At 45.5% G+C, this 25,054-nt stretch overlaps 1 protein-coding gene across 1 annotated transcript in view; it reads right to left on the bottom strand.

Annotated features, from left to right (window-relative positions):
• The window catches only part of Prkn (parkin RBR E3 ubiquitin protein ligase), a 1,229,844-nt gene that overhangs the window by 191,928 nt on the left and 1,012,862 nt on the right, over positions 1-25,054 (bottom strand). The window contains exon 8 of the mRNA XM_013352276.2: positions 11,877-11,938. Within this exon, the coding sequence (XP_013207730.1) occupies positions 11,877-11,938 (62 nt within the window). The remainder of the gene's footprint in view (positions 1-11,876; positions 11,939-25,054) is intronic.

Here is a 25,054-nt window from a genome sequence, read left to right as displayed (position 1 = left end):
ACACACACACACACACACACACACACACACACACACGGCTCTGTACTGGGAACTTGGGAAGGTGTCTTACCAGCAGTCCGTATATACTGTAAGAACAGAATGAGTTAGTAGACTCTATCTTATTAAGCTTCAATAATTCAGGAATTCTAATAAGATAATAGCAATGGGGATTCATAACAGTGATTTAGGATGGTTTTATCTATACAAGTTAGTTGTACAATAATTGTTCTTAATTAGAGGTGAAATTCAGTGGTAGAACATTTGCCTAGCATGCACTCTGCCCTGGGCTTTATTTTCAACAACAACAACACACTTCAAAATACCTGGTGATCTTCTCTTCATTTAACAACTTCTCACTCAGCTCTTTATTTACTAAACAGTTTTTCTCTTGCGATCATGGACTATGACTTTTTCCTAGGAAGGGCTGACCAATGGACAAAGGCTGACAGTGTATCAGAGTCTTACTGCCTCCCTTCACAGCCGTCTCAAATGCCAAGTTAGGCTGCAAAGTTAGGCTCCTCTTTCTATCAGCTAAAAAGTGTGACTGTTATTTTACTTCTGATATTCTCAAGAGCACCGGATGCACAATTCCTTTTCTAAGGGAAGGCAAATGCTCCAGCATATGCTTGTGGTTTCTAGTGATTAAAAATTGTGCATGGGCTTTGGATGTGCCTATTGAGGACATATTTGTGTGCGTGTGCATTGTTATATGCTTACAGAAGCCAGAGGACACAGTGTGGCTTGCTCTACCATACCCCATCATGCTCCATTTCCATTTTGTTTGCTCGAGACAGGGTCTCTTACTGAGGCTGGAGTTTACCAGGTTGGCTGAGGGGCCTGAATGCTCCCTTTGTCTTCTGTCTCCTGCACCCCTGTGCCTGGTGTTGCAGGAACTTCTAGACAGAGCCAGGCTTTCCGTGGGTTCTGGGACTCTGAACACAGGTCTACATCCTGCTCAACAAGCACTCTTACCCACCAACCGTCTCCCCGACCCAGCGTATTTATTACACTGTGAAATTTTTAGAACACTTTTGACCTAGAACTAATAATGTGACAGTATTTGAAGGAAGCTCAGTGCCCTGAGGAAATAGTTTAGACACGTAATTAGCAAACAGCCTTGTTTAGTTTCTTTCAAGACGTGACCCATATTTCCACAGACTCCTTTTAACCTTTCATGGGCATGAAAAGCAAATTTCACTGGGAGTGCAGCACCTTAAATTTCACAGAGAGTACAGACACATTAACTAAGTCTAGCAGACTATCTGTATTTACCTCAGTGTGAAACTCATGCAATGTCGGTAGGTAATTGATAAACGGATTCCAAATGCTAAAACCAACTATTCTTCAACACTGCTTATATGATTTCCATGGGGTAGCCTGACATTCCCAGGCGTGATCCCACTAGATAAACAGACCTGATTTGGAGGAATATGATTCGTGGTAACATAGACCAGGGCTAAGAAAATCAGTTTTGAGGTCAGCTCCAAAGCAACGAATTAGCCCCAAATAATTTACTGATGGACTTTGGAATACATGTATATGTATATATAGTATGTATACTAATATTACAATATCAAACTGTTATTTAATCTTTGGTTAAAACCAGTTTGTCAATTCTCAGATATGATTTCATAAAGTAGATAACTCACAGGTAACTAGTAGTTTACTTTTTCTGTTGTGAAAACACCTTGAAAAAAGCAACTGAAAAGGGAAGGGTATATTTTGGCTCACAGTTAGAAATATAGTCTGTTATGCTGGGGCAGTCAAGCTGCAGGAGCTTGAAGCGGCTGATCATATTGTGTCTACATCCAGGAAGAAGAGCATCGAAGGCTCGTAGTCAGCCCAGGGAGTGGTGCTGCCCACAGTGGGCACATCTTTGTACCTCAGTTAATCTAGTCAAGATAATCCCCCACAGACATGGTTAAAGGCCCTTTCCCCCAGTGATCTCAAGCTGATAATCGAGATTAACCATCATATCTAAAATAACATGTTTTTATATAATATTTGCAAAAGCTTTTTTTTTTTTTTTTTTTTTTTTTTTTTGGTTTTTCGAGACAGGGTTTCTCTGTGGCTTTGGAGCCTGTCCTGGAACTAGCTCTGTAGACCAGGCTGGTTTCGAACCCACAGAGATCTGCCTGCCTCTGCCTCCCGAGTGCTGGGATTAAAGGCGTGCCCGGCCATGCAAAAGCTTTTTTAAAAAAAAATAATTGTGTCAAGAAAAAGCATATGACTTTTCACCCAAGGAAAATAACTAAACATTTGCTCATAGTTTATGGAAATATACTGAGAAAAGCATTGTTAGAATGCCTTATCGCAGTAAGCTACCTCTTATCTCATTGTGATGCTTTGTACCTTAGTTGTGGGGAAAATCATCCCATCTTTATGTGTGCATTCCCATAGATTCTCTAAAAAACAAAAAAAATACTCATTTGGAAGTACCAGACTCATTTAGGTTTCAACACAATCATGTTTTACTATTCTAAATAATGAGTCCTAGGATAATATAGTGAAACGGACACTGGATTTTGTTGGCCTGAGGTTGGACTGGGTAGATTATCATTCTGAAAGAGACAGAGGTCACAAGTTCAAGCCCCTTGTGGGCTAGCAATCTTCCTTTTTCTTTATAGCTTACTGCCTGCATGCTAAGTCCATGAAAGAACATGGGTGGTGGCCTGAGGGGTCAGGCTGGGAAGGAGCTGTGCTTACGTGGCCTCCTGTCCTCTGTGTCACCTGCAGGCCTCATCTGCCTGCTTTCATGGGAGACAAAGCAAGAAGGAATCTCCATTTTAAAAGTCAGAGAATGTTAAGTGCAGGGAAAGGAGGCTGAAACCAAGATGGGAAAGCTGGCAGATGTCTGTGACAATGAGTCAGGACTTGACAGCCGTCCAGGAGCTGCCTGGCAACTGCTTGGAGCAAGGAAAGAGATTGGTTTTATGCTGCCCTGGTGTTTCCAGAGCATCCTTTTGGGGGCACTCAGGTACAGCTGTTGGGCCTCTCTTGCCTTCCAGCATCAATTCTGGCTTCTGTTAATTCTTAGCTGAAGCTGTGGGGGTTCCTTCAGGGGTGGGTGGATAGGTGGGTGGGAGGGTGCATGCAGCACTCGTCCTTCGGGATCACTAAGAGAGGTGAAGAGTTGCTGTTTGGAAATGGGTGCTTTGTGCCACACATCTGTGCCAGCCCTTTGCCTACTTGCTGAATCCTTCCCAGAAGAGTGATGGGTGAAGTCTTGGGGTCACAGGATGCAGAGTCTGAATTCCACACTGGTAGTGCATGGGTCTTCAACACTTGAGCTTGGGCCAGGACGAAGATGGCCCTTTCCACAACAGCCACCTGCCTCTAGTCCTTACTTTCCTCCTTTACACGAGAAGAAAACCGAAAACCTTTGGCTCACTATTCTTTGGTCGCCTATTAAAAACTAACAAAAATTCATTTATTTTTTTATTTGTTTGGATTAAAAATATCTAAAACAACCACATAAAAGACCAGTAACTTTTGCTAAAATATTTCCCCTTGCTATTGTAGAGAATGCCCTATTTTTCCCACACACATGATTAGGAAGGTTTTTTATTTTTATTTTTTTAAAGCACTCCTGAAATTGTCTATAATCTCCTTCTTATTTCTCCTCATTTGCAGGTTGTTAGTCTGAGAGAGTTATGGCGGTCTCAGTGGTGGCTCCTGTCACCTGCAGCTCCTGCTCTCTGTGCCATTGCTGGTAATGTTCTTTGCATCCCTAGACATCTGTCAGCCGCAGATGAAGTGAATTGGCTAGAGAAAGGGCTGGACCTTGTTCACCGTGCAGAAAAAGCAATCATTAGGATGGCGAAATCAAATGCACGGTGGAAGCATATTAATCTACGCTGGAAACATGATTGGAGCCACAGGCGGAATCCTGGATCGCAATTTAGGAAGCCCTTCGGATGCTTGACGTGAGATGGTGCCAAGAATTTGTATCTCAACTTCTGGGGGTGGTGGAGTCTTCTGGAAGGAGTTGGAAACCAGCTAGCTTCTTGTCTCTTCTGTGCATGGTTAAACACACCAGGGCTTCTCCAGGGAAGGCAAGGCTGAGCAGGCAGGAAGCTTGCAAGATTCTCCTATCTTCTCCCAGGAGGTGCTGCTGAGGTGGCTTGTTGAGACTCTGCAAGCAAGAGCTCAAGCCCGCTGTCCTCATGGGCACAGCTCAGTGCTGCTGTCTTTTATGTACACAACATTGACCCTTTCCTCTAGTCCAGAGTGAAAGCTTGGAGTAGTATTAAGTTAGCTGGCAAATCTAAGTACTTCCCTGCAGAAAACTAGGATTTGGCTCTGGTTTCTTCAGAAGGAGCTGTGGTCTTTAGGCTGACCCCACCTTCCGTCCTCTGTCTCCTGGGCACTACCTCCAGTCCAGGATGTTCACAACACTCACTTTTTTTCAGAATAAGTTTCTTTGTCCAGTGCTGAAGCAGGTCTGAAGTTCTAGGTGGTTCTGAGGGCAGGAAGAGGGGGCACCAGGCATCATTTGTTCACAAGATTTTTGTAAGACTCTGGGTGAATGAAATGGGTTCATTTCAAGGGAACGTTTATTTAATGACCCCCTTAGAACTTGAGTGACTGAGAGTTTTTTATATTGATTTCCTGGTTTGTATGAGATGGGTTCAAATCTACAATGACCTACCCTTGGATGTGAGCCAGGCTGTACCATGAAGGGGGGCTTCTGACCTTCTGCAGTGAGAGGTGCTAGGTGGTTCAGGGGACACGTTTTCCTGCAGGCACCAGCAGACAACATCTGTCCCCATCCATGCATGGCACCCTGCTGAGGTTTGGCCTTTGGTCTGTGTCCTGCGCATCTCCTGTGTTGCTCACTGCACAATTCCCCAGTATACATCAGTACACATCAGTTTTGGCTCTTCTCTTCTCTTCCCTTCCCTTCCCTTCCCTTCCCTTCCCTTCCCTTCCCTTCCCTTCCCTTCCCTTCTCTTTCCTAGTGTTCCAGATCCATGAGAAACAAACTGTTCTGTGTAGCCAGATTCTTAAAATGCTTCTTCCTTCCTCAACTTACTCAAACCTCTCCACCTACCTCTGTGTCATGTGAATTGAGACTTCTGGTTCACAAACATCTGGCCCCTCCAAACCCCCAGTCCTCCTCTCTCTTGCAAACTCCCTCCTCCTTGGAGCCCTGCGCCATCTGGCTTCCCATCTTGCCCTTCCTACTACTGTCCCCGTGTGCAGACACTGGACACAGTCCTTCACTCTTGGAGGTTGAGCTTCTAGCTCAGCTTGCAGCTCTGTGCCCGGCTTTGTATCATTCCGGTAAACACTAACTCCTTCTCATGTGGATGAACCAGCTCTTTTGGGCCTATCTTATCATCCCTGTGATGTTTTTCATCCCCTATTCTCACAGTTCTCCTTAGGCTTTATCGCCTCCAGAAGAGGTGCCAACTCCTAGTATCTTCTTTCCAAGAAGCAGCCCCTATTTTTATAAACTTTTAAATCGAGATATGCACATGACTGAATTCAACCTCATGAAGACTTAATTATTGGGTCCAGTGTTTTCTCTGGCCATTGTCCCTCTTCACATTTAACGTTTCTTTCCACTCTGACCCAGATTGCATCATCCACCACAATAAACACTGCCTAGGAAACACAGATATCCACAGTCCTGTTTGCCAACTCTGGGGAAAAGCCTAGGCTTAGTAACGTGACTTCCACCTTGGACACTGTGGTGGTTTGCATGGAAATGGCTCCCATGGGCTCATACATTCAGATACTTGATTCCCGGTTAGTAAAACAGTTTGGGAAGGATTAGGAGGTGTGGCCTTGCTAGAGTGGGTGTGGTCACGTTGGAGGAGCTGTGTCACTGGAGGTGTGCTTTGAGGTTCCAAAAGATGCAGGAAATTCCAAGGGATTTTTCTCTCTGCTTTGTGCTTGTAGATCAAGATGCAAACTCCAACACCACCCCTGCCTGCCTGCCTGCAAGATGCTCCCTGCAACATGACAGACATGAACTTCTATCCATCTGAAACCATGAGCCTTAGATAAACCCTTCTATAAATTGCCTTGGTCATGGTGTTTTAGCGTAGCCATAGAAAAGCAACTAATATGAGCACACACCCTGAACTTGGGTGCTCTTCACTGAAATGGCACAACTGATCCCACATTTAAAATGAGGTTTAAAGTGTCCCTGTGGTTTCATGCCGTTTCTCTGGCAGCATGTTGTTTTTCTTCCCAGTCTGCTCATGTGTCATTGCCTTTCCACTTCATCTAGTCAGGGAGTCCGCGATGGTAGTTCCACTTACTATCTGGGGAAAGCTCGGCAGTCAGACATGTCTGCTCTTCTACTCGGAGGGAACCTACACAAGCCATCTTCCTTCCTGTGGATACAGCTCACTGGCACCTGTACTCCTGGAAAGCAGGCCTTCTGAGGGCTGTCCAAACCTCAGAACTTTGGGGTGACTCCACTCATTGGTAATGCTTAAAAATCCTTGCTGAAGTTGGGCAATGGTGGCACCTGCCTTTAATCCCAGCACTCAGGAAGCAGAGGCAGGAATCCATCCTCAGTCTACATAGAAAGTTCCAGGACAGCCTGGGCTACACAGAGAAACCCTGTCCTGAAAAAAAAAAAATCCTTGCTGAATAGCTGAGTTTGTGGTAAAGAGGCCTTATGACTGAACTCTAGACATAAATCAGAAAGAAAATGAGAAGCCAAAATAAATGTATCAGGAGCTGGAGAGATGTCTCCCTGGTTAAGAGCACTGGCTGATCTTACAGAGGATCCAGGTTTGATTCCCAGCAACCATATAGTGGCTCACAACCATCTGTGACTTCAGTTCCAGAGGACCTGAAACTCTCCTGGTCTCTGTGGGCCTGTATGGACATGACACCCATATATATACATAGGTAAAACACCCATACATACATTTAAAATGCAAATTACATTTGAAATATTCTAAATTTCAAAGAGTTTAAGTTTTTCAGAAGGGAGTGCTTCCTAGAGTTTAGCGATTCATTTGTGTATACACATGTGTGTGCATTTTTGTGTGTGTAAACATGACTGTGTGTGTATATGTTTGTGTGTATATGCACATGTATGCACTGTGCACATGTGTGCATATGTTTGCAGGCTTGTGCATATACATGTTTTTGTATGTTTGTGTATGCATATATGTGTGCTTGCATGTAGAAGCCAGAAATCAATCTCGGGTGTGGTGGTTTGAAAGAAAAAATGGCCCCCAAAGGGAGTGACACTATTAGGAGGAAGCGTGTCACTGTGGGGGCAGGCTTTGAGATTGCTTTTGCTCAAGTGTCCCCCAATGTGACTTTCAGACCATTTCCTGTTGCCTGTACAATGTAGGACTCTCAGTTTCTTCACCAACACCATGTCTGTCTGCACGTCACCATGCTCTCCGCCATGAAGATAATGGCCTGAACCCTCTGCATTGCAAGCCAGCCCCCAAGGGAATGTTTTCCTTTGCAAGCGTTGCCAGGGACATGGCAATGAAACCTAACTAAGACACCACCTACTGACACTGTTTTTGGAGACATGCTCCCTCATTGACCTGGAACAGATCATCTGGCCAGTGCTGTCCGATCCTCTGGCTGTGCCTCTGAGTACTAGGAATGCAGAAGGCACCCAGCTTTCTTTGTCTGAGTTCTGAGAATGAACTCAGCTGTTTCTACTTTCACGACAAGTGCCCTATCAACCGCACTATCTTCCCAACACCAGTGATTCTTTTGTAATTCAAATCTCGAAATGCTTAATAAAGACTGGTGAAAACAGAAAGAAAGCACACATGAAGAATTAACAGTTAGCTTTGATGTCAGCCATCCAGCACTGAAGGCAGAAAGGAGCCAGTATCTCTGTCAGATCTATCAAGTCATGTGCTAGATGTACATCATGCTTGTTTCAAGGTCCACTCTGCTTCACTGTATTGGTGGCTGCAGACAACAGTTCCAACCAGAAACATGCAATCCTACTTATTACGGAGACTCTGAGAAATGTCTGGGTACCATTATTCTTTCTGTTAGAAGGAAACAACAGGTTGCTGAGACCAAGTGATCTCTCTGAGGACACCGGGACTCATATTAACATGAAGATTTCATTTTGTTACCTTCTATAAGCAGCCTGGAGAACACAGGTGAGCTGGAGAGTGCCCCGAGTTCCCAGAAGCCACCATCCTCCTGGGGAAATAGTCTTGCTTCTTGTCCAGAGCCTCATCCTCACATGTGCTATGGGTGGCTGGTCTTCTGTTTCATTAGAATGTCATTGTCGCTGGTTACTGTTCCCTGTTTATATCAGCCATTGAAGAAGTTTAGAATTGTGTACCATCTCTTCTCAGTGACCCTGAACTTCCCACAAGGAAAACCTTGTACCTTCCTTTCTCCGCCTGTCTCAGTTAGAGCTTCTATTGCCATGAAGAGAAACCATGACCACAGCAACTCTTATAAAGGAGAACATCCAACTGAGTTGGTGGCTTACAGTTCAGAGGTTCAGACCATTATCATCATGGTGGGAAGCATGGTGGCATGCAGGCAGACATGGTGCTGGAGGAGTGGCTGAGACTTCTACGTCTTGCAGGTAACAGGAAGTTGATTGAGACATTGGGCAGTATCCCATAGTGACACACCTCCTCTGACAAGGCCACACCCACTCCAACAAAGTCACACCCCCTAACAGTGCCACTCCCTGTGAGATAATGGGGACCAACTGCACTCAAACTACCACACTACTGCATCTTACAGCTGCCCAGCCCCCAAGACTCTTGCCCTATGCCTCGAGACTCATGGGAGGACTTCAGTCCCTTCTCTGTGACTGCAGCAGACTTTCTCAATTCCTCTCTATCTCCCCTTATTGACACTGGGTGGCAAGGCCCCAAGGATATCATTTCTCCTCTTTTCCTTCCAACCCATCACCATTCATTCCAAGTCTCCAGACTGCATCCGCTTTACTCTGCCACTCTTCTCACCATTAGCTTCTGTTTTCTCCCTTTCTCCTACCTCCCCAGTTCTTCTGTAGTCAGCTCTCACCATCACCCTACGAATTCTCCCCAGTGGAGGTTAGTGTCCCCATGATGACACATCTCCTACAATGACATAACTCCACTCATTCTGTCCTCATCCTATCCAGCTACCCAATGACCCTGATTTCTGACTTCGTCATTGCCCATCAGGCTCCTCTGTTCACACCCTGTACCCTGCATTCATTCTTTAACCAAGAACTGATTTTGCAGTCAGCCCCCCAGCACCCAAAGCCCGATGGGGTGTGTAATCAATAGCTCATCTACGTCTCTCTTCCTGCCCCTTCTCCACCTTTCTGCTCCTCTAGATGAATTCTCAGAGGAAGGTATTAGAATCCCATCCCTGGATTTATACTCCTCTGCTCCCTGATCACCCTGCAAGGAATCTATGCTATGCTCTCTATCCTTAATTTCCTGACTTTAGTTTTGTATTTCTCTAGACAGTATATATCACACAGGATACATACTGAACATGTTTTTGTATATGTGACAGAGCTTATTTTTCCCAGTCTGAAGTGACGGTGCAGGTCTATCCCTATAACCTAGAATGATTCACAGCACACAGTAGGTCCTCAGGATTGTTCTTTTCTGTCTTCCTTCTAATGAAAGGAAAGAAGGAGTGGAGTTTGGTTTTCTAGGACATAGACATCAATATTGCGGAGATGTAGTATGTTGCCATAACTAATGAGGGTAATATTAATTTTGATTATTGCTTGATTAAATTCTAGGAGAATGCAAAGTGGCCCAACTTGCATGCAAATCTAAGGAGATTATTACACTTGGCTTCGTTCCCTATTAATTACGCAGTGAGTCTGAAACAAATATGGAAACAATTTGCAAATATTGGTGCGAGTTAGAGAGAAGGCTCCATTATCTGAACAGAAGCACTGGGGTAACAATTAGTAGTTCTTTCAATAAGTCTCAGGTTCTCAATGAAAATGAGGTTATCGGGGAGATGAATGCGTGGAGGAGCCAGGTAACAACTGGTGCCTGTAACACAGGAAGACTGATTTAGCTTGAACTTGAGTTAACATTTATATCTGCAATTCTAGAAGCTTACAATATAAAAAATTCGAGGAGGCATACAACAACTTTTCAATGGCGCAGAGAAGATTCCAACTGCTGACCCTCCCCAGGCTTTCTCTGGTTTTAAAATCAGTGGCAATTTTCCTCTGCCATACACACATACTGTGATAGTTGATCTCACTGTCAACGTGGTGAGGTCTAGAATTGTCTTGGAGATGGCCTATGGGCATGCCTTTGAGGGATTATCTTTATTACATACACTGAGTTGGGAAGACACAGCCACTATGGGCAGCGCTATTCCCTAGGCCAGGATCTTGTTCTGTGTGAGCAGAGAAAGAGCTGAACATCGGGAAGCACCCATTGTCTCTGCTTCCTGACTGTGGATGCTATGTGAGCAGCTGCTTCGAGCTTCTGCCTCTTGTCTCACCTCCCTTCACTCTTGAACTGAACGGCAGAACAAACCCTTTGTCTCTTAAGTCGATTTCGTTAAGGTATGGTATCATAGCAAGAAGAAAAGAAACTTAGACTCATAGAAAACAAATGCACAACCCCAGAACTCACTGGCAAGGCTGAGTCATTATGGTTCCATTTGCCTGTTGTGTGGACAGGGCTGGCAAGGAGTAGAAATCAGCATGAGAGTATCAGGTCAATCGACATGTTGCCAATTATTTAGTTTAAGTGTTGCAAGGACAATTTACCAAGACTGACATCCTGGTGTAAACTCTGTAATTTCAAAGAGGATCAGGAAGAGGTACAGTTTTCCTTGATTTCCATGAGGATCACTTTCAGTATTCCCACTGGATACGAAACTTTGGGGGTACTCAAGTCACTGGCTAATACAGAATGGTATAGTAGTATTTATACATAATGTATATGCATCCCCTAGTGGACTTTAAATCATTCTCCAATTACTAATACTGTCTAATATAATGTAAATACTATATACAAATTTTACTGTGTTTATAAAATTTGTACTAATTTTTATTGTAATGTTCTTGTGTTGATATAACTCAATACACAAGTGTGTAGGGTGTTTTTGGGGGGACATACACATGTCATAGTGCAGATGTGGAGGTCAGAGGACAACCCTGAGTGACAGTTCTCATGTTTCACCTTGTTTGGGACAGGGTCCTTTTGTTGCACATAGCTGCGGTAGCTAGCTTGTGCGGGAGGGTGTTCCCCTGTCCTTCTGCTGTAGGGATATAGATGAGAAATTGTGCCTGACTTTCCATGGGTCCTGGAGACTCAAACTCAGGTCACACTTGTGTGGCAAGTGGCTTTATCTCCCTAGCTTCATTGCTGTTAGTTCTTTCCCAAATATTTTCAGTCTGTGGTTTGATGAATCTACAGGTGTGAACCCAGCAATACAGAAAGCCAATTTGATTTTAATCAGTCAAAAGTTTAAGAGTGTGTGTGTGTGTACCATCCTTTAGATGTGACATGTTCACCTGCATGTAGAGAGTGGTCGCTCTAAAGTATAAGTAACACCCTGGGTACAAAGGAGCCTGCATCGCACTCACGGGTACATCAGGAATGTCTGTGCCTATTGATGCCGTGGGCACAATTCATCTCCGCATTTGTTTGTGTGTTCATCTGCCACTTTGCAGCGCCTGCCTACTGCTCCAGCCTTGAGATGAAATGCTCTGGCAGGGAGCAGATGTACCAATTAATAACCTGTCGGGTCTGACGGGTAGAAGAGGGGGAGGTGTCCTCACATGTACCTCTGCCGTGGCTTTCTTCCCTATTTCGGGGTGCTGTGGGTCACGAGGCACCTGCTGCCTCCCCAGGGAGGGTCCAAGCTGTCTCATTAGCGTCTGTCTTTCCTGACACTGTGATGCAGCTTTTGGAAGTCCGACTCACCTGCTCTTCTCCAAGAATCCTGAAGTGATGGAGCTCTTTAATCAGGGAGTTGGGACAGCCAGCTGTGGGGAAAGGAGAATTAATCACTCAAGTGTCGCTGTCATTCTGTGCAGTAGGTTCCTTTCTCATACACCGCTATGACTGCCAACAGCTGGTGCTGATGCTGACGGGGACACGGACGCGCAACTGAGAACACGTCTCACCAAGCACCAAGTTGTGCCGGCCAAGGCTTGGGCTCATACTGTAGTGCATTGGGAAAGGCCTGTATGTGAATCCAGCCAGACTTGTCCCCTGGAATGAGGACTATGACCTGGCCCTAGGGTGTCGTGGTCCTACTGACACTTATAAATGTGCCCTGATACAGAGCTAGGAGCCTGTGGGGCTGGAAGGGGGAAGCCACTGACTGTAGGTGTTCACAGGTTGACCAGGTGGTATTTCCTGGCCGCTAGGGCCTGGGCTCTGTTCACTAAGGCTTGGGAATGGAGGCAGAATGACTGGGCATCCTCTCTTCCTAGGTTTGCTGGAGTTGAAGAGATTGCCACTGCTTTCCAGTTCTCCTAATCAATCCTGAGCTCCTCAGCTTTCCATTGTCTTCCTTTAGTCCATAAAACAAAAATAAATAAATTATATACGTACATTTAGAGATGTACGCATTTGCAAGTGCTTAGTATCAGCTAGAGCATGTTCTGTCCCTGCCTTTTCAATGGAATTATTCCACAGTGTTAGGTTCTAGACATTCATAATATTAACTCCAGAAACAAAACTGATATTAAAAACCTGTTCCTCCGAGATAAGACCAACGGATTGCATAAATTCACTGACATTTCCATTAAGGAAATTGGATCATATGCAGAACACTCCAGAGAAGCCCTGTGTCAGGTCTCCTTCACTCAGCACCAGGAGGTCAGAAAGCTGTAGGACTGAGGGGGCTTCTGGGGGAGGGCAGGTTAAGGAAGATGTGCCTTCACATAAGCGACGTTGTCCTAGGCACGAGTGTTCTAGAAGGTAGAATAGAGTCACGGTGTAGGCTAGCAATGAGAGGTTCCCACACAGGCTGAATATGGACACGAAATTTTAGAGGGAACTTGGGTGACGATGACGGTATGCATCAGTTTGACCAACGTGACACCGGGGGAGGAGGCAAAACAGAACGTTGTTAGCATTTGATTGGTGGGTTGGACATAGGGGAGCTACCCTCACTTACGTCACTGAGTAACACACAACCCATCCAGGGCAGTGAGCAGAAGCAGTATGAGGGGAAGGATGCACGGACAGATGCCGGGATGGATGAGCCCTCTGGACCAGGACATGAACCTTTTCTTGCCCTCAGACCTCAGAGCCCCTGGTATTTAGTCCTTTGACTTGGGGCTTGTATCGGGCGGGCCCTGCCCTACTCCTTTAAGCTTTTGTTCCCAAGGTGAATTACACCATACCTTCCTGGTTCTCTGGCTTGAGAGGGCAGAGTGAGATTTCTCAGCTCTCCTACCCACATGCACCAATTCCAATACACGCCTTCCCATATGTTTTTGTGATGGCCAACTTGTAGTCAACATGACTGAATCTTGAATCAGCTAAGAGAAAAGCCATGGGAAAATTCTGTGAGGGACTTTGTTCATCAGGTTATCTGTAGCAGGAAGGCCCACCCTAAATGTGAAGAGCAGCTTCTAGTCACGGCTGAGATGAAAGGACATGGACAAGGGAAGCTTTTGCTCTTTGCCCGCTTGCCCTCACTCTTGGTGGCAAGTTCTATCCTGTGGCTGTTGTATTCCTTCACTGGTGTTAGAATCCACTTCTTCAAGTTTCCAGTGTGGACTGAGGACCAGTGACTCTTCAGTTCCACACTGGAAATACTGAGATACCAGCCTCACGGACTGAACAAAACCCAAGTTCTCAGCCTCTCCAGTGGGAGACAGTCATCGCTGAATTACCCAGATCATTTCCTGTAAGCCATGGTCATTTAATGAACCCAGTGTGTGTGTGTGTGTGTGTGTGTGTGTGTGTGTGTGTGTGTGTGTGTGTGTATGTGCGCATGTGTTTGTCTGTGTGTGAATATGTTTGTGTGCGCGTGTTTGTATGCATGCATGTCTGTGTTCATGTGTGTAGGAGGAGGGCCCACTTGTTTGTCCCGGCTGCCCAGCTAGCTTAGACCCACAATAATCATACAGAAACTGTATTAATTAAATCACTGCTTGGCCCATTAGCTCTAGCGTCTTATTGGCTAACTCTTACATGTTAATTTAACCCATCTCCATTGATCTGTGCATCACCACCAAGTCGTGGCCTACCAGCAAAGTTTCAGCATGTCTGTCTTCGGCAGCAGCTCCATGGTGTCTCCTCCACCTTCCTTCTCCCAGCATTCAGTCCAGTTTTCCCTGCCTACCTTAGTTCTGCCCTATCAACAGGCCAAGGCAGTTTCTTTATTCATTAACCAATAAAAGCAACACATAGACAGAAGGACCTCCCACACCACATGTGTGCACGTGTTTGTGTGTGCATATGTGTGTGTGTATGTGTGCACTCATGACATCAGTTCTTTCCCTTTAGAGAGCCCTGACTAACACAGGGTCCTCACATATGAATCCTTACTGGTTCTGTTCTGCTGAGCCCCCTGAGGAACAGACTTGGGTCAGTTCCAATTCTGAAATCCTGTGGCCCTGGTGAACACGGGAATACATTTTAGTCTTAGATATTATACAGCACCTCATAATGAGAAGGTCATTCATAAGTGAGGCGGTACAGGGGATTTTGTTGTGTAAGATATAAGGGAAAGTACCGAGGCAAATATTTTGGTGGCAAATACACACACACACACACACACACACACACACACACACACACAAATTAATTGCCACAGTCATGCCCAATAGCATGGAGGAAGTTTGTCTTCTTGTGGTGACGGCTGAGCGACAGCCATCACGGAGCCTTGCCAGCGAGGAGGGCTGGCCTGAGAGGCTTATTCCCTTCTGGGGTTGCTGTTCTGAGGACTGAAGAGTTAGTGAGGGTGGCTGTGCTGTTTGGTTGGCAGTGCAGCTGAGAAGCGCTATAGATTTCTGTGTGATGGTTTTGTTTTCTGAAATCATGACTGAAGGAGCAGAGATGGACAGGATGCAGGGGCTGCATCACTCAGAATTTATAATCCAAGGTCTCTGCTGGAGTAACAAGAAGTGCCTGAGACTGGCTCTCAACTTCCAGTTCTTCACACTGTGGTGCCCCCGACCATACAATTGTTGTCATTGCTACGTCATAACTGTAATTTTGTTACTCTTATGAATTCTAATGTAAATATTTGTGTTTTCCAGTGGTCTTAGGTGACCTTTGTGAAAGTGTCATTCTCTCTCCCTCCCCCAAAAGGGTCTCAGCCAGAGGCTAAGAACCACTGGCCAAAGGGAAAGGGGCTGGTAAACTGGGGATGGCACACAGTCCAGGGTGGCACGCAGAGATGGAGGACCAGTTACTCAGGACCCTGTTTGTATTTGAGCCTTTTAGCTACACAAGCATAAGATATTGATACCTCAGTTTATATCAGGAATATAAAGATACATTATCATAAAGATTATCTGTTCAATCTAAAAGTTTTGGAATCCTTTTTCTCCTTTATCAGTGGTTGTTGACATCACTCAAAAATGGGAAGAAAAATGGTCTCAACTTATTTTTATGCCAGAGAAAACAAGAACCAGAATGTGAAATTAGCTCGTCTTCAGAATTTATATTCCGGTCCTCTCCTAAGACATGAATAAAGGATTGATGTCAATGATAGCTCAAAGATAAACATCCTGAGCAGACGACACAATTACCTTAAGCACCTGCAGGGTACCACAAAGTAGCAAACAAGGACGGGTACAGCATATATTAACAAGTGGGTAGAGCCAAGGGTATCTGAGACATGCATGGAGTGATGCCCGTCAGCTGTGCCGAACATGGGGACATAAATATGAGAAGTGACAGATGCGGGTTTAGTGCAAAGACAGAGCCTAATCCCACACAACTAGAACGTATGACAGGTACACGGAATGTGTCAGTGCAGGGCACGTGAAATTTGTTGGATAAAATCGTGTCAAGTTCTACCGAAGATAGCACAAGGAGAGGAAGTTTTGAAGGACAAGATGCATGCCCGATAGCAAGAAAGACTCACAGAGAATCCGCCAGACCTATAATCTTACACAAGGTCACCGTGAGTCTGCAAAGAATGCTTCTGCGAGGCTATGTGCTCAGCAGCTGTCTGTCCAACCTAGGACTACGTGGCCCTTATTGGTGATCCTTGCGACAAAGGATAAGCACCCGCTCTCTGACTCTCTCCATTTGCCTCCAAGCCTTTGGCTCACCTCAGTCTCTCATATGCTCGTTAGTGATGGCACATGCGCTGCCATCGCCACCCTCTGCCATTCCCAAATAAACTCATTAATCGGTGGGCATTTTTCCTGCATGTTATTTTCGGTTAACGGGGGGACAGGAAAATGGGAGGGAGGGAAAGGCAGAAAATGTGGGGGTGGGTTCTTAACACACTGTTTTTGTGTCATTCTCCCAACTGCCCCTTCTCAGGTCCTCAAAAGCGCCACCCTCCTTTTCTCTCTTCCATTTCTTCTCTCTGTATTTTTCTTCTTCTCCAATTTTATATTTAAATATCTCTCCTTAGAAATTCAGCAAAAATAAGGCCTGAGGACAGTGGCCGTTCCCTTTCGCTTGTCCTTGCCTTTCATCCAATTTTCTGGAAGAAGAGCTTGTAGACACTGTCACCATGGAACACAGCGAGGGACACATGACAACAAAGGAATACCAAACCCAGGACTTTATACCTTCTGACCCAAGTCTTGACCTGGTTGGAGTTCTGCTCTGCATCAACTGCTTGTTTTGTTTGTTTGTTTGTTTGTTTGTGCATGTGTGGCTGTGCAGCTGAATAAACATGCTACCGGAAGCATCCGCTTCTTTATCATACTGTCTGCTTTGAACCGCTGTTTGGAATGCATATAAAAGAGAGCAAGATGCTTTGTAAACACGAGATGGGAAAAGTAAGCCAGCACAGTTACTGCTAATGCCATTAGGGCTGTTCCCATATCTAATGCTACTGGTCTTAAAACATTTTCTTTCTTCAAAGAGAAGCAGCTATTGAAACAATCACCATGCCCTCTATCATGCCAAGAAGCCATGGTGGGGCTTCTTGTTCTCCAGTTCTGCCATGGAAAGCGCTGGAAGCTACTGCTTCCATTTTTACAGGAATAGTCAAAGAAAACTAAATGTCAAGCACTTTCCTTGGGACCGTAGAAAAACTGACATCACTGGGTAAGACATCCCCTTACCCATCTTGATAGACAGGCCAGATGTACCAACCTGGGTCGTAAACCTACAGGGAGGATGAGCTGGTGACTCTGATCTCTCCCTAGGGGGAAAGTATAGAGTAGCTAGGGATAAGAAACATCCTGGGGTCCAATCACGTGTGGACTTTTCTGGTATGTACTCCCAGAAGTTTCTGAAAGTGTCCTCTGACTTTTTATAACAAATGTCTGTTCTTCTGTGAAAAGGACCCAGACCTCCCATCCCCCTAGCCTGTCTGTCTCTACCAGAGATGGGGGCAGTCAGCAAGAGTAAAGGCTTCCTGGAAACAGAGATCCCTGCATCCATGGATAAGGACTGGGTATCACTGCAGACGTTATTTTGAAGCGTATAGTCCCAAGTAACAGCCCCCCACAGAGACTGAAAGACAGACCCACAACTAGAGGGTTTAACCCAACCCCCTTCATACCATGTCACAGAATTAAGAGAATTCCAATACACCAACAGTGGATCCAGCTGCAAGAGCAGCATTGCATGAAGGAGGAGGGCTTAAGAGTCCCAGAGGCGGACTGGGACATAGCTCAGTGGGAGACCACTTGCTAGCATGCAAGAGACCTAACCAAAAAAGAAAGAAGCCCAAAAAACCAATCAACCAACGAACGAACAAATGAGTGAACCAACCAACCAACCAACCAACCAACCAACCAACCAACCAACCAACCAACTAACCAACCAACCAACCAAAAGAATCCCAGAGGAATCTGAAACCTCTGCTGCTTGCAGGTATAACCTACACTAACCATAGACTGAGTCCTCTGCAGTTTAACACACATGGTCACATCAAAGACCTAGACACCTCAATACCCAGTTCTCCAAGTACCATGCCCATGTTTCAGTGAAAAATTGAAGACATGCTAACGGGCAGGAAAACAAACAAACAAGAAAACCCACAGCACAAAGAGACACAGCAAACATCAGAGAGTGACTTAGGTAGGATACCGATGTTGGAACTATCAGCAGGGAATTTCAACAAAGATTAATATAGCAAGTGCTAATGAAGAAGTGGACAGCACAAAACCAGATACGACATGAGGGCAGAGGTGGATGCTGAGGGTAGAGGTGGAGGCTGAGGAGGGACAAGCACCGTGATGAAGGAAAGAATATTTGGATGAGCAGAAGTTTGAAGGAAGTCCAAAGAGACTTGCTGAATTGAAATGGAAAGAAAAATAGGAGCATCTAAGAACCACAAGAACATCTCCAAATTTTACAAAGGCAGGAACGACCACGAAGAGAAAATTCTCTCCTTCAGGTCAAGATGGTGAGACCCTGGCCTGAGTGGAGTTGATGTTGCTGACGGGCAGGTCAACCACCTGGCCAAGAGACTGTCCCTCAGGAGTGTTACTCTCCACTCAGGCCAGGGAGTCCACTCTCTTGACTAAAGGCAATGGTTTTCTCTTGTCACAAAGATGAACATTCGCGTCACTCTAAAGCCACACAGAGAAGAAAGACACCTCAGCAGAGATACATCAAATGACTAGCGAGTGCTTCCTAGGGCTAGGGACACACTCCATTTGCTGCCCTCCTCATTTCTGCAGCTACACACTTGAGGAAGAGACTTACGGAATGAGTGGTTTCCTTGGCTGACCAGTCCAGAGGATGCGGCCTATTGTGGTGGGAAGTCATGGCTGCAGGAACATGGGGTTGTTGCTTGTACTGCCCCATTGCCAGGAGACAGCGCATCGGGGATGATGGGCTCAGCTCACATTGTCCTTTTCATTCAGTCTAGAACCCCAGCTATGATGCAGTCTTCACACCTCAGTTAAGGGCAGAGCACTTGGGGATGTACATGGCTACCGTTTGGTCCCCAGACCTCTCTTTTCCAATTCTTAGTGTCAGCGGTGAGTTTTGTGACAAGTTACCAACATCCAGCAAAGCAATCATTTATATGCATGCAACACAGAGAGGGACATAGGAAATATGGAGGGGGCTGTGGCGGTCTGGACAAGAATAACCTCTATAGATTCATACATTTTAAAACTTGGTCCCTAATTTTTAAAGAATTAGAAGGTGGAGCCTTGTTGGAGGAATCACATCACTGGGGGCAGGCTTTGAGGTTTCAAGAGACTAGTATCAGCCGGGCGGTGGTGGCACATGTCTTTAATCCCAGCACTTGGGAGGCAGAGGCAGGCAGATCTCTGTGAGTTCGAGGCCAGCCTGGTCTACAAGAGCTAGTTCTAGGACAGGAACAAAAAGCTACGGAAAAACCCTGTCTTGAAAATCCAAAAAGAGAGAGAAAGAGACTAGTGTTATTCTCTCTCTGTCTTCCTCCTCCCCACCCCACCCCCCATCTATCTTATCAAGATGGAAGTTCTCGGCTACTGCTGCAGCACCATGCCTGTCTACCTGCTGCCTGTTCCCTCATATAATAGTCATAGCCTCTAAGCCTCTCAAACTGTAAGCCCTAAATAAATTCTTTCTTCTGTAGGTTTCCTCGATCCTGGTGTCTTATCACTGCAAGGGAAAAGTAATCAAGATCGGAGCCTTAGCTGGGAAGGGGAAGGGGGGCATACAGAATGAGAGGGAGGGAAGGACAAATCACACTGAGGGTGTTTGAAGAAGCCCTACAGAAGCGTACTATTTTGTATTTACCTAAAATTGCAAAATATATACATATGCATACATACAAACACATATATCTTACATACATATATAAGTATATATATACAAACACATGCATATGCAAATATATATGAAAATATATATAAACAAATCAAGTTATGACACTTGGGCTGGCATACTCGCAACCAGTACTAGGTGTGAGAAATCTCTGTTAAAGTTGTTGGCCAGAGTATCTAAAGAGACTCCCAAAACAATATAGACTATTACTGTTGTATTTAGTTGCCTCCCAGAGATGGAAGGTAAATGCTTAGTGATGAAGGCATCACACACTTAGGAAGCAGTTCTTGGATGACTTAGGCTGGATCTGACTGGAAAGTCCCCTTTTGGAAGGTGGTATGGAAGCTGCTAAGGGAGGGTAGTAAATACCAGGTCTACCCAGTGGTGATGCCTGTGAACCACAACAATAACCAGCACAGACAGGTATTCCTAAAGACGCAATAGTGGCTGTCATAGCTTGGCAGTAACCAACGGCTGTCTAATGGTATTTAAAGCTTGGTCAGCAGGAGGGAAACCTTGCCTGGTATCGGAAACCTAGCCAACTACTCATGGCTAGTAAAGCCATGGATCTTAGAGGGAACCTATGACTTCTACTTTACTGGAGCAGTGTAATTCATAACTGCATTCTAGGAGAATCCTTGTACACACAGACACACATAGTTCTTATCCTTCATCAAAAAAAACTTTGCTTTGCAGCAGACAGAGACCATCAGAGAAAGCCACAGCTCATTCAAATGCAGTGAACAACTTCTGAATTTAAGTTCAGGGAACGTCTTTGAAGAGGTTGTGGAAAGGCTGTAAGAAGTCAGAGGACCAGGAAGTCTGCTGTGAGATTTTGTCTTTTAGAAACACAAAGTCACATCCATAATAGTTTGGCAAATATGACTGCCTAAACAAGACCTGCACAAATACAACAGTCATGCCTATGCAGAAGGGAAACAATCTCACAGGGCCCCACCCCCAGATGAAGGGCTATGGGTAGAATCAGTCTTTCCTAAAGATTATTCCCCCAAATTACAAATCTAATCCAAGTGTTCACTCCTGCAGTAAGTGTACTCAAGTAACACCTAGTGGACTTCGTGGGCTATATTTAAATATTTATGTATATGTGTGTATATATAAATGTATATCAATATTAATAAAAAGAGGCCCTCAATATCAATTTGAGAGGGAATGGGAGTTTGAAGGGAGGAAAAGTGGGAGGGATTGCATGTAGAAAGGGAAGGGAAATGTTGTAATTACATTTTAATTAAGAAATTAAAAACAACAGATCGTATATGCTTAGGAAGATATACTTATTATATTTGAAGTCACTGTCTTCTAATTGCAAACAAGAGCTTCAAAAAGAACATGGCTTTGTATGACTGACAAATCGGGCCCAGGAGAAAGATAGAGAGTAAAAAGTCTATTTGTCCTGTTGGTCAGTATCTTAATATCTCAGAACTTATTTCATACCGCTTGGCAAGAGTTAGTGTGTATATGTGTATGGCATGTGGCATGTATGTGCATGTGCTATGCATGTGTTTGCATGTGTGTGCACACATATTTCCTTATGGAAACAACAGAGCTCTTCTCACAAGAGGGAGCAGAGGCCAGGCCTGCCGAGGAGATGCAGAGTGGAGCCACTGTGATGGACATTGTCAGAATGTCAAAAGGGCTTTCCTCATCGAGCCACGAAACTGCCAATGCAATCTAGCGATTCAGTTGATACCAGCGACAATCAGATTGAAATTGCAGATTTCAGACTTGCTGCCATTTAATTGCTCAGTGATTAGAGACAGATTACGTAACACACAGCAATGTTCTGAGCAGTGATTGATCCTGCACTTGGACTGACCTCTCCTTCAGCACGGAGTTACTGCTCTCAGCATTCCCGACAGACTGCCTGACAGACTGTTTCCATACTCCACAGACTGGGGTCAGAGGTCTCCTAACAAAGTGTTCTTAGGGTTGGAAAGATTTTTCTAGACACACGTTCTAGATGTGGAGTGACTAAGGCCAGAACATTCCTTTTATGCACCCATCCCGTGTCTCTTTCCTGGGACAGCCATGCACCTGCAGTCATCTAGATGGAATGCTCACACGGGAAACACCAGATGCTCGCCTCCCTTCCCTTATCTGCCTCTTAGGCTCGACCTTGGTGTGAGCAGCAGGTGAGATGTGGTGTCCAGGATGCCCCCTTGCTGTGTTGATACCCCACAGCCAGTCTTGTTTATGAAGTGCACTGCTTTCAAACCTCCTGTAAATCCTGAGCTGATAGCTGGACCCACCTTGGCAGAGCTCGGGCCTGTGAGCACAGAACACGTCACCACAGAGTTAGAGACTGTTACAAAGCAGTAAACAGGATGACTCCCTTCCAATTCTTGTACTATACACTTAGACAAGAGCTTCCTGGAGACCCTCTCATCAGCTCAGAGGCGGCACCAGAAGATTCGGGAACAATCTTCCTGCCACAAGTTTCTTCCTACATATGAAAATTCACTCCCTGCAGCTTCCCAGCTCCTGAAGCTTGAGACCGCCCCACCCTCTCTTGTCTCCTTGGGTCGCTGAGGTTTGCTGGTCTTTGATGAAGAGATTACACAAGCCACGTCCAATTTTCATGGGGGTTTCTCCACAGGATGTGAAGGAATAAACTCATTTTTCTTTTGCTCACCCGTCTTTGGTTAAAGGGATGTGTTGATTTGTGTGTTTTTGAGGGGTGAGGAGAGATGTTTCTTCCCTAATAGCAGCAACGTCTTCTGTCTGAATATTCAAAAGTTCTAAATGAACAACCTTTGGACTTGTTTTTGACTTTGGTAAACACATCTGCAGGACCGTGTGAAGGATAACCACACTTTTCTTTCCTTCCCAGACTTCTCACAGGCTGCGTCTCATTGCAGTCAGACCCAGCCTTGCTTGGCTCTCTATTCCATGAGTACCACTTCCTAATCCCGGCTCCCTCCAGGCTTCCCACACACCTGTAGCTACGGCTCCAGTACCATCCCCATCCCCCCACCCACACATCCACAAGCCCAGACTGGACACTGCTTTAAGGAAAGGAGAGCCAGGTAAGGATTTCAGGGCTGTCTGTGGTGAGATTAAGAAGGGTTTCTGAGGAAGCCGTGAGAGTCAAGTTCTGAGGGGCTCACAGGAGGGGCCTTACTCGTTAGGTACCTGCTGTGGTGGCCTCTGCCCATTGCTGCTCTCTTCCATCAGCTTGCAGAATCTCACATTAGCTCAAACGCCCCCTTCTGCCAGTGCCTCCCTGTCTTCTCAGTGCCCTTTCTCCTCACACTGCCCAACCGCTGTTCTGCCTGCAGCCCTCGGCTGTCCTTCCGGTTCTCCCCACAGTTACTAGACCACCATGGCAGAGCCACTGAGCCCAGCTTGTGTCTGGCGATCAGCTCAACATGGCATGGTCAGCTGTCATGTTAATGTCAAGGATCCCCAAGGCAGGCGCATCTGCTCACTGGCCAATGAGACCCTCTGTACTCTGTACTTGCTTCTGGGGGTCCGAAGTGGTCCTTAAAGGTGTTCCTTTCCTATATTTCTTCATAAGTGCTCACACCAGCTTTATTTGTATTTTTTTTTCGTTATAGGTGGTAGCTAAAATTCACATCGAACTCATCAATTTCCAAACTTTAGATTCTGTCTTTCCTCGCTAAACGAAGTTTAGACAGACTTTCTTTCTCTCTCACTCTGGAGTCTGCTTTCTTTCACTCCAGTCCTTTTAAAGCGCCTCCCACTGACTGGAATTTCACACATGGGTTCTTTGGAGGCCTGTCAGCCTTAGCAGGTGTGTGTTTCCCACTCTACCCTCACTTTGCAGACACACAGTTTCCCCTCAGCGCATATGTTCTGAACACAATGCTTTGTTTTGCTCAGGGAAACAGGGGCATGGCCACCAGGAAGCAATTCTGCTGATACCGTGCTCTTTCTTTGGTGGGGCCTGTCCTGCTAGCTCTCTTTGCCTTTTTTCTCTTGAACTAGATCCATTTTAAGCCCCGTTTTGCTGTCCTTGGTTATCTGACTTTGTTGTTCATCTCCTGCTGACTTGGCCTATGACCACGCTCCCACGAGCTCAGAGCTCTTTGGTTGTGGTTTCCACGCCCACAGGAGCTCAGAGCTCTTTGGTTGTGGTTTCCATTGCTATGTGTCTCCAGAACCTCTGCATCTGCTGAACTCACTGCAGATAAAAACAAATTGCAGGCATGCACGTATTAAAGTGAGCTGCGTTTTCTTTTCACTTCATCTCGTGACAGTAGGAACTGAACCTAAGGCTTCCCACATGCAGTGCTCAGTTATGTCTCTAGTAAAAACGGGTCTTAAATGTTGAGATGGATTCTTGCCAAGTTGTCCAGGTTGGTTTTGAGCTCAATCTGGGATCCTCCTGGCTCAGTCTTCTGAGCAATCTCCTAAACTAGCTAAATTAGATACTTTTAAGAAAAGAATATGAAGATAGATTTCAATTTAAAAAATGGCAACTTTGAAACTGTTCTCTATTTCAGTCAGGAACGGTAGCCCACACCCTTTCATTTCATTCTTATTCCAAGTCATCTAGCTTGAATGTTCCTCTGTGAGCCGCCTTGGCAGGTCTTGACTCATTCCCATGGAAGCACTTGATAAATCAACTTAAAGCAACAACCCAAGGAACAGAACCTGGAGGGATTAACCCCACCCCAAGTTTTCCAGAGAGCCTCTGGTGACTTTTCTCAATTGCTGTGCAGGGAAGAAGGCTAAACCCATTTGGAAAATACATTCCATTGAAAAGTTAAAACTTGCCTGGGCCTTCAACCCCTCCTCCCTCGCCCCCATTTTAATTTCCTTGCAAGTCACCCCAGGAGCAATTGTGATATCCTCTGGGTTCAATGGAAAACCAGGAGCTCCCAGGCTTGGGATAGAAATGGAAATGGATCCAGCTCTCTGATGTGCTGCTGGCCCCGGTCACATGACCCAGATGATCTACATTTGCAGATCACTGCTGTTTGGTGTGCAATGCTTTGAAGATGAATTTCTCTCTTGGTTGCAGCTTAGAGTCCCTGATGGAGGATTGGCAATGACAGTTACCATCTATTCTTCCCTGAAGGACAACTTTGAGCCGGAATCCAGCTGACAGCAAAATGACAAGAAAAATAAGTGGCCATCTGAGGTGATCAAAGTCAGCCAAGCAAACCAGGCTGCGGCTGGTTAAATGGGTGGGGCTGGCTGCAAGGGTGAGGCAGGCTGCATGGGTGGGGAAGGCTGCATGGGTGAGG

Source organism: Microtus ochrogaster, linkage group LG9 (genome assembly GCF_000317375.1).
Source record: "Microtus ochrogaster isolate Prairie Vole_2 linkage group LG9, MicOch1.0, whole genome shotgun sequence".
NCBI lineage: Eukaryota > Metazoa > Chordata > Mammalia > Rodentia > Cricetidae > Microtus > Microtus ochrogaster.
The sequence above is the reverse complement of the archived record's forward strand: the minus strand, read 5'-3'. Positions and strand labels throughout refer to the sequence as shown.